Here is a 16,688-nt window from a genome sequence, read left to right as displayed (position 1 = left end):
GGTGACATCGCCGGGTGACCACGCCCCATGCCTATATAAGTCGTTGCGCACCTTGCACACAGCATTACAATGGGAGAGAGTGTCGTGTCTACATCGGTAGAAGAGAAGAGGGAACAAGACAATGGAGAAGAACGGGCCAACGCTAGCAAGAGAGCAGCAAAAGAGCAGAAGATAGCGGAGGAGCCCGGCAGAAGAACTAGAGAGTGGGAGAACAACCTGGACACCGGCAGAAGAGGCCGGAGATCGGGAGAAAAGGCCGGAGAGAGCGGAGAAGTTGGAAGAAGACCCCCGAAGTTGGAAGAAGACCCCCGGAGCTGCCTAATAAATTACTTTAAAAACCTGTCTAGTGTGTTTTTTATTGACACTTTTTTTCCCCAGGTGAATGGGTAGGGGTACCCCATACTCATTCACATAGGGTGGGGGTATCTTGGGGCCCCTTTATTAAAAGGTGCTCCCGGACTCCGAAAAGCCCCCCACCCGCAGACCCCGACAACCAACGGCAAGGGTTGTCGGGAAGGGGCCCTTGTCCTTATCAACATGGGGACAAGGTGCTTTAGGGTGGGGGGCCGCAGGGCGCCCCCCTTCCCCAAAGCACCCACCCCCCCATGTTGAGGGCATGCGGCCTGGTACGCTTCCGGGGGGGGGGGGCGCTCGCTTGTCTCCACCACCTTTCCTGACCAGCCGGGCTGCGTGCTCGGATAAGGGTCTGGTATGCATTCCGGGGGGACCCCCCACACCGTTTTTTCAGCGTAGGGGGTTCCCCTTACAATCCATACCAGACCTAAGGGCCTGGTATGCTCCATGCTGGCTCCCGTGACAAGGCTCGCAAGGTGTCTATCTCCTCGATAAAATCGGCGAGATTAACTTCCTTTTCTCGTCCCATCATACCTCATCACGTTCAAAATGAACGGACTTTAGTCTGTGTGTGGGCAAGTCCATTCGTTCAGAAGTCCGCCGTAACTCAGCTGAAAGTCCATCAGGGAAAACCATCGGACCTAGTCTGCCGGAAAGTCCGGTCGTGTGTGGGCAAGTCTGTTCCTTTGAGAAGTCCGTCGGAAGTCCGCCGAAAGTCCGTCGGGAAGACCGTCGGACCTAGTCTGCCAGAAAGTCCGGTCGTGTGTACGTGGTATTATACACGCTGTGGGTGCACATACAGTAGTTACAATTGGTCGTGCCCCCGCCCCCTGCCAGCTTGCTCCCCGGCCAGCAATGTATACACACCAGCTGTTTGTCTATGCACAGGCTTTTTAAAAATGGGCGAAGCCCTACATATCAGCCCCGCCCATCCCCAACATTAGTGCTTCGATTTGACAGCTCCATTCACTCTCACTCTCATTGCGGCCGTACGCCCCTGGCTTGCACACCAATCACTGGATGTGCTGAATAGATGTCTACACTGCTGAGGTATGTAGCTCCGAGTTCCCGGCCAACCCCAGCCCTTGGGACTCAGGGCTATTAATTTTGAACAGGCAATATGAGACCCAAGGCTTTTTGGGGGCCCACTTGGGGCAATAGCCCCGGTCAGCCCCCCTCCTGACTCCACTGTGTGGGGGCACCTGAGCCGAGTAATAGCTCCATGTGTCCATTCAGACACAGGGCCATGGCCCAGCCCCCGCCCCGCCCCCTTCTCTTCTAATTGGCATTCAGACTTTGATTGGCAGGAGCAGGAGCCAATGATGGCCACTGCTGTCTCAGCCAATGAGGAGGGAGAGTCTCGGGCAGCCAAGACTCTCGTGCAAAAAAACACAAATGCTGGAGCTCGGAACACTGATGTAATATCTCATGACCAATATCATTAGGAAGCAATATATTAACAGAAATAATTAAAATAAAAAATGATGATGGGAAAGCAAAAATAAAAGAAGAAAAGTCCACAATTATTAAATGAAATAGGAAGCATTCATTCAAAGGTGAATAGTGCTGAATGTTAAAACTGAAGGGATGAATCAGGAGGATATATTCACTGTCACAAAGGGCTGCTCTTCTCTGGAGTGAAGTCAACTCGAAATCAACATGGAAAGAGCAAAAATAAAAAAGCGTCTCTGAGTAAAGTGCTTTAATCGGTAATATAATAGAAATAGTAGACACTTACATGTCAATAAGTACAAGGATACTCGAATAGGCATTATCAAGGGGATGTGGCCGGTGTCAGAGTCATGTTTCCAGAAGACTACAAGTCCAGGCTGCGAGAGCCACAAGGAGCCGGGGAGAAGGCCAGCTGTGTCCTTTAGAGGAGAGTAACGAACAGCTTGTGGAAACAGAGTGTGACGTCAGCACTAGCAGGGGGAACACAACGCGTTTCAGAGCATGCGCAAAGTGTGTAAGGCGCATGCGCGCTCCTTTCTCAAGTGTAAAGAGGGGAGAGGAAGAGACGACATTTAAATGCTCCATATGCAAATGGAAAACAGCTGACTGCATATTAATGATTATGCTGTGTAACACTAATGAGGACAGAGAAATTAAATCAATCAATAAATAAATGATTATGCTGCATAACTAATGGAGACTGAGAAATTAAATCAATAAATCAATACAAAGGTGCCAGAAAACATAAACATAATACATGGCAAATAAATATGTTAATGGATTGTCTGCACGGCTGTGTGCTCAAACATAGGCGCACAACTACAATTGAGTGGGAACCTGCATCCAAAAACACACACACGCGCAGACCAAAAACAAATTAATAGAAATCGCACAAGATGACCGCAAATCGACACTAAACAAAAAAAGGCAATTGTGTGTTAATAACACTGGCAATATAAAAATATACATGGTATATACAGAAATTGGATAAAAGTTACATAAAAGATATCCCAAACTCACAAGCATTATATAAAATGTTAAAACATATCAGAACATTTAAAATCTGATAACTGAATTATATATATGAAGCAGCATATACATACACGTGCATGTATATGCATATTCATACACGCATACATATAAAAAAATACTTAAATTAATAAAAATAGATTAGTCAATGATTTCAAAAGGGGATTATGGTGATAGTAATATATGACATATATGTACATACATATATACGCACATGCATGCAAAAGCACTCATATACATACATACAATGCACATACATTCACACACAGACAATCACATAAAAACTACATAAAAGTTAATTGGTTAATAGCAGCCAGATAACATATTAGCTGGCTGTCGTGGAGCTATATATCAGAAGAGACCTAAAACAATACAGTGGAGGAAAAGAAGATCATCTGTACTAATGGTAGGTTCAGCTGTCGGCTCATAGAAAGACAGGCAACAGGAGGTTATAAGATAGTATTTACCTCAAGCTCCTCGTTGAGCCCATTAGGTGCAAGAGTGTCCAAAATAAATATCCAGAACGTTTCGCGTTCACATAATCTTGAACAACATTCTGCTTCAGACAGACTCCTGCGTATTGATTCAATAACCCACACCCGGAGGCCCTCTGTGGCCATGGTGCTCTAAAAAGTGACGTGGCACACTTTGTTCATCACAACCCACCTCCACAAACCAGCGGTGTTTGCCAAACCGCTGTCTTAGTGATGAATGGTGCGACCAACATATAACATCTTACAGGGGCATGTGAGGCAGTAGACTACATAATCGCTAGAACAGTTGTGGAAATTGTCGAGATGATAAATCTTATCTTTATGGGTAAAGCTCTTTTGTCCATGACTGACAAAATTGCAGGTCTTGTATAAAGCCTTATTGCATCTATACATCCCTTTGAGAAGGTTTAGACATAAAGGATCATTTTCTTGATACATTTTAACTTGCTGTACGCTATTTTATTTTTCAAAGTGGGAGCCCTCCTGTAGGTGACCTTAGGCCTTCCACATAAAGTAGTACTCAGGTGAGGATCCTGTTTTAGAATGTTCCAATGCTTAGTAAGGATATGTTGCATTTTTTTGTATTGCCCATGGAACCCTGTAATAAAGCGTACAACTGGTTCCTCGAGAGGTTTAACAACCTTGGGAAGGAAATTATTATATGCCTGTTCTATCAGTTTGGATGGGTAACCCTTTTCAATTAACTTTTCTTTGAGATGTGAACTCTGAGAGATGTAATCACAATCTCTGGTACAGTTCTGCCTAAGTCTGCAGAACTGTCCTTTGGATATGTTATTCACCCACTGGGGATGATCACAACTATCGAAATGAAGGTAAGAATAACCCGCAGTGGGTTTAGTGTAATTGCGAGCAAAGATGTTATCTTCTTCATGGTTAAGCTCAAGATCAAGGAAAGCTAGGCTATCCTTATTCCAGACAGCTGAAAAAGAAAGACCCAACTCATTGGCGTTACAATGAGTGACAAAGTCATCAACTTGAGATGAGGATCCATCCCAGATGATGACAATGTTGTCGATATAACTGCCAAAAAATACCACATGTTTGGCAAAAGGGTTATTTTTCCATATGAATTGATTCTCCCACAGACCCATGGTCAGTTTGGCATAAGACGGTGCAAAATTGGCTCCCATAGCTGTACCATGGGTCTGCAGGTAGAATTGTCTTTCAAAATGAAAATAATTGTGTGTTAAACAAAAGGAAGTGGCATCCAAAATAAAAAAGGCCTGTCTGGTGTTCAGCAAGGGATCCAATGATAAAAACTGTTGTACTGCTAATAGCCCTATATTGTGTGGGATCGACGTATACAAAGAGTTCACGTCAAGGGATAACTAAGAAAAGCCCTCAGAATAGCCCTCAGCCCAGGTATAGGGGGACAAGAGTTTCATATGATGTATTGAATATCGTATATATGATTGGAGATTCTGAGCTAAGGGTTGCAAAAAGGAATCAATATATAGTGAAAAGCAACTAGTGACACATTCATTGAAGCCACAATAGGTCTGCCGGGCGGGTGTAATGAGTCTTTATGCACTTTAGGTAAGTGATAAAAATAGGGCGTGCTATAGAAGTCCTTTCACATGAAAGCTGCCTCTTTTTTATCTATAACTCGATGTATAACAGCGTTTTGAATTAGGGTCTCAACTTCAACACGAAAGGAAGGCAGGGGATCAATGGGCAATTTTTTGTAGGTCTTAGTGTCAGAGAGCAACCTCATTGCCTCAGTCACATATGTAATTCTGTCCTGGATAACAATCCCACCCCCCTTGTCTGCTTGTTTAATGACAAGATCTGGATTGGCAAGGAAATGTTTAAGTGAGGTTTTTTCTCCGGAGGTGAGATTTTGATAGCGATATTTTTTGGTAGTGGCTCGTGCAACATTGCTGGATCGAGATGGGGCTCAGGTAAGTATTAGGGGGGCTGCTGCACATAGAAGTTTTTTTATCTTAATACATAGAGTGCATTAAGATAAAAAACCTTCTGCCTTTACAACCACTTTAATAGCCCTGTAATCCTTTATTCAATAAATAATTTCCTACTGTGCTTTTCTGCTTTCACTCCTTCTTCCCTCCATTTCTGCTTGTTTGGAATTGGCAGTGCACTTTAGGTGCAGTGATGTGTACTGCTCTATGCACACTACAAATCCCATAGCCTATCTCAAGAGCCAACAAGAAAGGGTGGCTACCATCCTAAATCCAATGGGGCCATGGAGAATGGATGTAGCCGCTCTCCAACAGGAAGTCAGATCACAACAGCAACAAAAAGGAGGAAGCTGAGAGTTTAAGGTAAAGGTACCTTTCGAGTCGACAATACCTTCTTGAATAGATTTTTTTAAACAGATTTTAGTGTCACTTTCAGTAAAAATGGCATGTCAGAATGATCAGTTTATTCAGCTATATAGGCAGCAGAAGTAATGTGCAAATCTTGATTTTAACTGTGAAATTTGAGATAAACCCTGCTGCCATTAGAGCTCCCTATTGCTTAGTGAAGTCACCCATAGTATTTAAGATATAAAAAGTTTAGCTCAGTGTGTAAAAGTCCGAAGACTAACTGCCATATCCCTAACTGCTAAATGTGAAACAAGAAAAAAAAAACCCAATGGGACTTTAAAGGCAGTAAGTGACAGAGGTAGTAAGATACAATGTATAAAATCAATACATTTTATTTAAGTGTAATAAAATCGTGATGAAAATAATAGAGTTAATAGAGCTCCAGTACCCTAAGCTCATGTTTGGAACCCGAGGTTTGTCTCATATATGTGGAGACCAGACCAAAGTAGGAGTTCACATGAAGATTCCCAACATGTTTCGGAATATAGATAAATTCCTTCTTCAGGGGAAAGCAAGGTACAATGGTGATGTATAGCTATGTCAAAAATAATAGTGGTTGTCCCATAAGAATGTGCCCCACTGCATTATGTCCACAGCTGGAATATCAAATGACAAGGAAGAATGCCCATACACCAGTGCAATGAGTGAAAAAATTGTCAGATGTACAATGCCCAACACTGTGCAGATGGTGCTCACAGGGATTGCATAAAAAAGGAAGGCCAATCATTATATGGATGGGGTATGGATAAACAGGTATAGGTCAATCTGGGCCAAGTATGGCCGCCAATCCATTTTTGTATGTTTCACATAGTATTTAAGATTAACAACAGAGCTTGGAGATGGGCAGGAAAACAATCACTTATATAGGAGGAGTTATGATTTGCATATAAAGTTAGCTACTAATACCTCTGGATCTACTGATCCATTGACATTGACATTTCTCTGTTTGCAATAAAGTTCATGCTTATACTGGATTGTTTAAAATTAGTAAATTCTGTTCCTGCCCCCTTACCCCAGCTGTGGGAGGTAGTTAGTAATACAGAGAGCCACACCAACATTATGATTGCCTGGGGCAATAGAATGATGTGGTCCGAGGGGGCATGTTTGTGATTCACTAGGCCCACAGATAGTTTCATTCACTTGTAAGAGGACCACGAAGCAGTGAGTCTTCAAAGGGCCAGCTCCAGAAAAGATTTGAACAAAAGCTACATTTTTTTTTTTTTAACCAATGCTTGTCTGTATATTTAAAAAATAATAATAATAATTAACTGGAACTGGGATTTAAGCATTCCTGGCAGGATAAAGCTGCGTTTACTAAAGGAAGGTTTCCATTTCCAGCCAAGAGTATAATTGTTTACTGTTATCCACAGTAAGATAAGAATGCTGCCACAATCACTCCTTCATGCATGCAAAAGCATTCTTATGAAATAAATACATGTGTATATAAATGTGGGTATTCAGGGGAAAAAAATAGAAAAAGAAATAAAAATAATATAGCGTATATAATTGCGACTCATATCATATTGTAATTGAATGTTATTAAAAATGACCTTACCTTTTCAATCTGCAGTGCTGGAATTTTCTGTTAAATGAAAAGCAACATGGCTACCTGGAGGTGTTTTCTACACCAGTGGTTCTCAACCTCAGTCCTGAAGTACCCCTAGCGGGCCATGTTTTCAATTTTTCCTTTACTTTGCACACCTGCTTTGAATCAATATAGGGAAGTTCCCAAAACATGGCCCGTTGTGGGTACTTGAGGACTGAGGTTGAGAACCACTGCTCTAAACAGATGGTGTACGGGAAACCCCCTGAAAATGTAATTTCCTGCTTGTGTGATTGGCTTACTGATTTTCCCAAAATTCTGCACCAAGATTCAAGTCAGATATTTGGCATTCCATGCAACAAAAATGTAATTTTTAGTGGGATACTCCCAAAAAGAATTCATGTCTAAAGGGACGCAGACCCTGCCACTTTTCTGCAGTTGAGGCAGCTGCTTGATAATTGTAAACATTTGTTAAAATCCTTGCAATATACATAGAACACCCAGAGGGGAATGTTTTTTTCTCAACAAAAGTGGCGTTACACTTTAAATTTACCAGTGCGTTGATGAAGTATGGGAGAAAAAAAAAATCCATTATATCAATATTGTTTTCATGTCAACTTTAAAGATGCGTTTCCTTTAAACCCTGTGCTGTGCATGACCACTATCATGTTTATGGTGCCTTTTTCCTTTACCACTAATAGACTGTGATAAATAAGGAACTTGACGCCTAAGATAGCAATTGCGGAATCTAATTACAAAATATATCTCTTTTTATAACAGGCTCATGCCCGTGTGTGGCATCTCTACAACAAAGAATTCCGTTCCACGCAAAAAGGTCTGGTGTCAATCGCACTTTCTTCTCATTGGATAGACCCAGACAAAGACAACATAACAGAGGATAATGTCCGCGAATGTCGGAAATCCCTAGATTTTGTACTGGGATGGTTTGCGAAACCAATATTTCTCGATGGGGATTATCCTCTGTCAATGAAGAGCAACCTTTCCTCTTTACTGCCTGAGTTCACAGAGAAGGAGAAGAAGTTCAATAAAGGGACGGCTGATTTCTTCGCCCTTTCCTTTGGTCCAGCCTTAAGTTTCCAGCTGTTGGATGTGGACATTAAGTTCCGACAGGCAGAATCTCTTAACCTTCGGAGGCTCTTATATTGGATAAATATGGAATACAACCAACCGCCGATATTTATTGTGGAGAATGGTTGGCTCCTTTCTGAAATCACAAAGCAAGAGGATGCAAAGTTTATGTATTATCTCAAGAAGTTTGTTATGGAAACGTTAAAGGGTAAAGTTAAATAAAGTCATAAAAATATATTTTCTAAACAGATAATTTTATTAGAGGTTTTCTGGAGTTTTAACTTATTTAAGCCTTATTGGATGCCTATTAGTCAATTTTTAAAGTAAGAAATAAAAAAGAACATGAACATTGACAATTAACCAACATAGAGTATGCTGTTACTATTTCCCGTACTTTCCATGTAGCAATGCTGTGGGTGGTTGATGGGTTGCTGAGACAGTGGAAATTGTACTATGGGATTCAGCCACAGAGTATACTTATTGAAGATATTCCTGGAGGAGGGCTCTGAGATGCACTGCACTGACAGATCATAAAAAGAAAGATATGCAATCACAGTTTATGCTGTCTGCTGTTGGCTGAGTGCTGTATATGTTAGTTTAATACTTTATTGCTAAAGGTAAACTCCAGCCAGTGTTAATTTTGGCAGCAAATTTCGATTTCATTTTAGTTTTAGTCTTAGGACTTAAATGGCATTTTAGTTTTGGTCCCATTTTAGTCTTCTACAATTGTTTTAGTTTTAGTCGTATTTAGTGGACTAAATCTCCAGGACACTTTAGTCGACTAAAATTCATTTATTCGACTAAAACTCATTTTAGTCATCTAAAAATGGGTAGAGTTAAATTGTATTGCATTATTTAAGCATTTCTCTACAATTTCCAAACTCATTATATACTGTTGGAGTGAAAAATCTAATATGTTATTATTTATGGTATTGAGGTATGAACATGCACTACAGTCCAGTGTTAATTTTGACATCAAATTTCAATTTAGTTTTATGCCCAGTGCACACGGTCGGTTTTTCTGACAACAAATGTTCGATGGGAGCTTTTTGTCGGAAATTCCGACCGTGTGTAGGCTCCATCAGACATTTTCCGTTGGAATTTCTGGATCTCAAATTTTCCGACAACAAAATCCGTTGGCGGAAATTCCGATCATGTGTACACAATTGAGACGCACAAAGTTCCACACATGCTTGGAATCAAGCAAAAGAGCCACACTGGCTATTGAACTTAATTTTTCTCGGCTCGTCGTACGTGTTGTCCATCACCTCGTTCTTGGCGATCGGAATTTGCAACAAGATTTGTGTGACCGTGTGTATGCAAGACAAGTTTGAGCCAACATCCGTTGGAAAAAAAAACATGGATTTTGTTGTCGAAATGGGCGATCGTGTTTACGTGGCATTAGTCTTTTGACTTAAATGGCATTTTAGTTTTAGTCCCATTTTAGTCTTTTGACTAAAATGGCATTTTAGTTTTAGTCGTATTTTAGTCATCTCATTTGTTTTAGTCGTATTTTAGTCGACTAAAATGGTATTAAGTTAGTCGACTAAAATGTTTTAGTTGGTTTTAGTCGACAAAATTAACACTGACTCCAGCTCCCTACTAGAGGAGTGCATCGTCACAAACACAAAGGCTTCCTATGGCCCAGAGTCAGCTGTCGGTTATATGGTAGCCTGAACTTTAATTTAGGATGGTCTCCCCACCACAATAATAAGCAGATTTATTTTGGCAGAAAAGGCCCATTCATGTTTAAGTGTTCCATTCCAGTATGTTAACGCAGGTTGTTACTGCAGATTATAGCATGCATTATTGTGTGTTGCATTAAGGCAGCCCATTCATTATGAATGGCCTGCTGTTGTACCACAATGGATGAAAAAAACCTACATGACGTTTTTTTTTTGTTTTTTTTTTTAAATATACAGCATACCACATCGCATGATATATGCATTATAGCATGGTATGTGGTGTGTTTAGGTGCATTTAGGATAGTTTGTTTAACCACTTAAGGACATACCCCCTAATGACCAGGCCATTATTTGCAATACGGCACTGCGTCAATTTAACTGACAATTGCATGGTCGTGCGACGTTGTACCCAAACAAAATTGATGTCCTTTTTTCCCACAAATAGAGCTTTCTTTTGGTGGTATTTGATCACCTCTGCATTTTTTATTTTTTGCGTTTTAAACAAAAAAAGAGCGACAATTTAAAAAAAAAACAATTTTTTTACTTTTTGCTATTATAAATAACCAAAAAAAATAAAAATGTCTTCATCAGTTTAGGCCACTATGTATTCTTCTACATATTTTTGGTAAAAAAAAATCGCAAAAACCGTATATTGGTTGGTTTGCGTATTGGTTGGTTTGCGTAAAAGTTATAGCGTCTACAATATAGGGGATAGATTTATGGCATTATTATTATTTTTTTATTTTTTACTAGTAATGGCGGCTGTCTGCAATTTTTAGCGGGACTGCAACATTGTGGCGGACAGATTGGACACTTTTGACACTTTTTTTGGGACCAGTGACATTTATACAGCGATCAGAGCTAAAAATAGCCACTGATTACTGTGGAAATGTCACTGACAGGGAAGGGGTTAACACTGGGGGGTGATCAAGGGGTTAAGTGTTCCCTGGGGAGATGTTTCTAACTGGGGCGGGTGTACTGACTGGAGGAGGAGAGAGATCGCTGTTCCTGATCACTAGGAACTAGGATCACTCTCTCTCCTCCTCTGTCAAGACAGGGATCTGTGTGTTTGGATATTGTGGCCGCCGGCCACGCGCATCGGCTCCAGCGTCGCGCGCGCCCCTTATTGCTCTTAAAGCAGCCGGCATACACCTACGGCAATTCGCCCAGGAGAGCCAACCTGCCGCAGTATAATGACAGTGGCTGGTCCTTAAGCGGATAATGTAGTTTGTTTTTGTTTTAGTCCTTTTTTATATGTGTATTTAATAGGATTTGTACACTGTCATTTTATCTTTTTTAATTCTATTTATTTCTCAATGTCTGTTTGTCCTTTCAGTGAAAAGTTAAATAAGGCTATTTGACAGAAAAAATAGACATCAATGTGCATTGGCGGTGGGAATAGGGGAGACTCACCTGCAGCACATATTTTGCTTTTGACTAGCTTGTTCCAAATTAAATATTTAAAGTCAAAAGAAGACTTTAAACAGTGGGGGGCAACAGTGCAGTCTCTGTCAAACCTCTTCCCATTTCTAGGAGAAGCAAAGGTGTGAAACGCATTAGCTGTATGCTATATCCCTCATTTATGCATTGTGGATTGTCATTGTGAAATTTCTACATCAATAAAAGTGCGGCCAGTCAGACTTCACACTAGAACTCCTTTGACGAACTCCTGTAAACGTTCTCATTCTGTCTGTGTCCCTATTGCAGATTTCCCCTCGCCCCAAACAGGAGCTGTAACTCTGTCCAGTGCTAGAAAAAAGTTTTTAGCTTGGCATAAACGTCCAGCTTGCACAAACTGTGTTGTGCGCTCATAGGTATGGAACTGTATTGTGTATGATCTTGGAACAAATTTGCTTTGTTCCTAAAGTGGTTGTAATGGTAAAAGGTTTTTTAACTTAAAGTAATTGAAAAGGTTTTTTTTTTTTAAATAACAAACATATTATACTTACCTTCTCTGTGCAAGGGTTTTGCACAGAGCGGCCCTGATCCTCCTTTTCTGGGATCCCTTTTGGCGTTCTTGGCTCCTCAAATTCTCAAGTGTCCCCTTGGAGAGCCGCTTTCTGAGGGGGCACTTGTGCGGGCACGCTCCCAAATCCTGCTGCTGCATCCATTGACACAGACAACAGGACTCTGCCCCGCCCCCTGGCTCCTGTGTCACTGGATTTGATTGACAGCAGCGGGAACATGTGTTTACTATGCTTCAGTTTATGAATGAACAGGAGCTTACATGTGGCACAGGTCACTATCTTCCTGGTAGAGGCCCCAGTACATGAGTTTGCCCAAGGGCCCATTATGCTGTTAAGGTGACCCTGCCCTTTCCCCCACTGCTCACCTCCAGATCAGATGGTGCTGCCCCCCTGCTCCATACCCCCAATAAGACACTGCTGTTTCCCTCTGGCAGATGCAGACGAAGGAGCTGGGAGGCAGTAGCATCTGATCAGGAGGTGTGGAATGGGAAGGGGGGGGGATAATCTGCTGGGGTGTAAGGAATGGGGAGAGCAGCAAAAATGTATCCTCTGCTGCCCTCCCTCCCCCATTTCCTACCCACCTCATAAGATGCTGCTGCTCCTTCCCCCTTTCCTTCCACTTTCTACCTCTAGATCAGATGGTGCTGCCCCCTTGCTTCTTATCCCTCAGTAAGACACTGCTGTTCCCCCCTGCCAGGTTCCCTCTAAATCAGGCAACACTACACCTTCAATGTAGCAGAGGGTAGAAGCATCTGATGGGGGGGTGTAAGAAATGGGGGGAGCAGCGACAATATATCCTCCAATGCCCCCCTCCCCCATGACTCCCCCATGTCTTCCTCTGCTTTTTCTCCACTCCTCCCTCTTACTGTCCTCCTCCCTCTTTCTGTCCTCCTCCTCCTCCCCCTTCTTTCTGTCTTCCTCCTTCCTCTCCTTTTTGCACTGCTCCTCCCTCTTCTTTCTGTCTTCCTCCTCCCTCTACTTTCTGCACTGCTCCTCCCTCTACTTTCTGTTTTTCTCATCCTTCTTCTTTTTGCACTGCTCCACTCTGTTCTTTCTGTTCTGCTCTTCCCTCTTTTTTCTGCTCTGCTCATCCATCTTCTTTCTGTCCTCTTCCTCCCTCCTCTCTGCACGCTGCTCCAGCTTCTTCTTTCTGTCCTCGTCCATCTTCTTCTTTACCCCCTCCTCCCTCTTTTTCTTTCTGTTCTCCTTCCTCATCTTCTTTCCTTCCTCTTTTATCTTCTTCTTTGGGTCTTCCTCCTTTCTATCCTCCTCATCTCTCTTTTCTGTGCACTGCTCCAGCCTCTTCTCTCTGTCCTCTTCCTTCTTATTCTCTCTGTCCTCCTCCTCCATCTACCTGCTGTCTTCTTTCTCCTCCTTCTTCCTACTGCCCTCCTACTCCTCCAGCCTTTTCTCCTCCACCCCTCTCTTCAACTCCTTCTCCTCTGTCATCTGCTCCTCCTCCATCTACCTGCTGTCTTCTTTCTCCTCCTTCTTCCTGCTGTCCTCCTCCTCTTCCATCCTTTTCTCCTCCACTTTTCTCTTCATCAGCTCCTCCTCCTCCTCTGTCATCTGCTCCTCCTTCCTTTTCCTGGTGTCTTCCTCCTCCACCTTCTTGCTGCTCTCCTCCTCCCCCATCCTCTTATGCCCTGTACACACGGTCGGATTTTCCAATGAAAAAAGTTCGATCAGATTGTGTTGTTGGAAATTCCGATCGTGTGTGGGATCCATGGGACTTTTTCCGTCGGAATTTCCTACACACAAAGTTTGAGAGCAGGATATGAAATTTTCCGACAACAAAATCTGATTGTTTAAATTCCGATCGTGTGTACACAAATCTGACGCACAAAGTGCCACGCATGCTCAGAATAAATTAAGAGATGAAAGCTATTGGCTACTGCCCCGTTTATAGTCCCGACGTACGTGTTTTACGTCACCGTGTTCAGAAAGATCAGATTTTCCGACAACTTTGTCCAACCGTGTGTATGCAAGACAAGTTTGACCCAAAATCTGTCAGAAAAAATCTGATGGATTTTGATGTCGGAATGTCCGATCAATGTCCGATTGTGTGTGCAGAGCATAACTGTCCTCCTCCCTCTTTCTGTCCTCCTCCTCTCTCTTCTTTCTGTCTTCTTCCTCTATCTCCTTTCTGCATTGCTCCTCCCTCTTTCTGTTTTTCTTCTCCTTCTTCTTTCTGCACTGCACCGCCCTCTTTTTTCTGTTCTCCCCTTCCCTCTTCTTTCTTTCCTCTTTCGCCCTCCTCTCTGCAAGCTACTCCAGCTTCTTCTCTCTGTCCTCTTCCATCTTCTTTACTTCCTCCCTTATTTTCTTTCTGTTTTCCTTCCTGATCTTCTTTTCTCCATCATTCATCTTCTTCTTTGGGTCCTCCTCCTTTCTGATCTCCTCCCTCTTCTCTGTGCACTGCTCCAGCTGCTTATTTCTGTTCTCTTCCTCTTCACCTTTCTGTCCTCCTCCTCCTTTATATCCTCCTCACTCCTTTTCTCTGTGCACTGCTACAGCTTCTTCTGTCTGTCCTCTTCCTTTTCTTCTCTCTCTCCTTCTCCATTCTTTTCTCTTCCACCTCTCTCTTCATCAGCTCCTCCTCCTCTGTCATCTGCCCCTCTTCCTGCTGTCCTCCTTCTCCACCTTCTTCCTGTTGTCCTCAGGACAACAGACCAAAAAAAAAACCATGAGTAAATGGGGAGAATTGCACATGGGCATGGTTGCCACAGAAACAAGAAAGTTGGATCAAAGAGAAAACAACAGAATAACGAAAAATAGGCATTGGGCCTCTTGCACATAGACATAATATTTTACTGATGTTTATATGAAGGATCTTGCTTGCACTGGCAGAAAGATCTTGAGTAAAATCCACAAATTATGTTCTGTAAAGTTCTCTGACAAACGCATATACAGGTGCGTAAACGTACATATGCATATACATTGTTCATCTTCCATTAGTTGGCAGTCTTGCAAATTATATACAATACATTCTCATAGGGTTACCCATAGGGTAGAGAAGGACTTTTCTGAGTTGACATTCTCATTTATACTTGTTTATACATGAGTATGGACGCAAATTACCACACTCAACCATAACATTTTCAAATTGTTTTAATTTTTAATGGCTCTAGACACATTGCTGCATTATAGATCTCTACACAATTGTTTGCATTGTCCCATAGACACAGGTCACAGGTGCTTGAGGCCTATATCAATTTCTGTAGAACTCATTTTGAGCCTGCTCATCTTTGAGCTTGCTGGAACTCTGTTCAAGTGGAACTGGACTAAGTGGTGAGTTAAAAACCAGAGTTTAAAACAGGAGGTTATAACAGGTGTAATAATGCCTGTGTAGTGTGAGTACCTGAATGTTGTCTGAGTAGTGTGTCTGGATCATTAGTACTTGTGTATTGTGTACTGTGTACTTGTGTATTGTGAGTGCACGTTACTCTGCGAGTGCACGTAGGTCTGCGAGTACCTGCGTATTGTCTTGTTGAGTACCTGTGTATTGTCTTGTTGAGTATTAGTGTCAGGAAGCTAGTTGTTAGGTATTTTGGACAGGATATAATCCCCAATCCTCATTAAATTAATAGGTACGATGCCCGGTAGATGTGGAGAGGTGACTCGTTGTGCATCTTGCGGCATGTATGCGTTCCTTGATCATCCGATTGAGGGTAAATACTGCTGTGCAAAATGTAAGCACATTGTTTCACTGGAGGCCCAGGTTCTGAATCTGGGGAAGCAACTGTCAGCACTGAGAAGTCCCTCCATACTAAAGGAGAGCCAGGAACTTACATGGCAGGTGCCGGCAGGGGGCAGCACAGAGGCGGGTGGAGACAAAGAGGTACAGGTACTAGGAAAGAGTAGATGGGTGACAGTCAGGAAGGGTAGAGGGGGAAGGGCCAGAGAGGCCGATCCAGGGCTGGAGCATCCCAATAAGCACACTCCATTGAGTGACATTGGTGAAACCAGTCAGGGACCAGCACTGCTGGAGCTGAGGGACTCTCCTAGCTGCCGGGGGAAGAACTCCTCCAGTGAGAGTGGGGGGGAAGCGAAGGCAAAGGCAAGACAGATTCTGGTGCTAGGGGACTCAATTCTTAGAAGGATAGAGAGGGCAATCTTTAACAAAGACGTGATGCGCCTGATAACCAGTACTATAGAAGGGATGGACTGCACCTAAATGAAGAGGGTGTAGATCAGCTGGGAATGAAGATGGCCAAAATATTAGAGGGGTTTTTAAACTAGGTGACGGGGGAGGGTCCAGAGGTAGAGATAGTCAGCGCGGAACCTATTCCAGAGGGTAGTATTGGGGGCATTAGTGGTAGGTTGACTAAAGCACATAAACCCAAGGTAAGTATAGTAGCAAGTCCTAGTTGCAATCTCCAATAAGAGGATAATATGCGACCGGTATAAACTACGTGGCATGTTCACCAATGCCAGGAGCCTGGCGGACAAGATGGGTGAACTAGAGATACTGTTGTACGAGGAGGATTTGGATTTTGTGGGAATTTCAGAGACCTGGTTCAACAGCTCTCATGATTGGCTGGCAACCATTCAAGGGTATACCCATTATCGCAAGGATAGAGAGGGTAAAAAAGGGGGAGGGGTATGCCTATATATCAAGAATAATGTACAAGTGAATGTGAGAGATGACATCACTAGGAGAGCTAGGGAGGAGGTGGAATCCTTATGGGTAGAGTTCCACAGGGATGAAGCTAAGGGGAAAATAA

General features: G+C 42.7%; 1 protein-coding gene across 1 annotated transcript in view; it reads left to right on the top strand.

The window, feature by feature from the left end:
• Positions 1–16,688, top strand: part of KL (klotho) — an 87,848-nt gene that overhangs the window by 52,729 nt on the left and 18,431 nt on the right. The window contains exon 2 of the mRNA XM_073613340.1: positions 8,001–8,517. Coding sequence (XP_073469441.1) covers positions 8,001–8,517 — 517 coding nt within the window. The remainder of the gene's footprint in view (positions 1–8,000; positions 8,518–16,688) is intronic.

This window comes from Aquarana catesbeiana, linkage group LG02 (genome assembly GCF_042186555.1).
Source record: "Aquarana catesbeiana isolate 2022-GZ linkage group LG02, ASM4218655v1, whole genome shotgun sequence".
Lineage (NCBI taxonomy): Eukaryota > Metazoa > Chordata > Amphibia > Anura > Ranidae > Aquarana > Aquarana catesbeiana.
The sequence above is the reverse complement of the archived record's forward strand: the minus strand, read 5'-3'. Positions and strand labels throughout refer to the sequence as shown.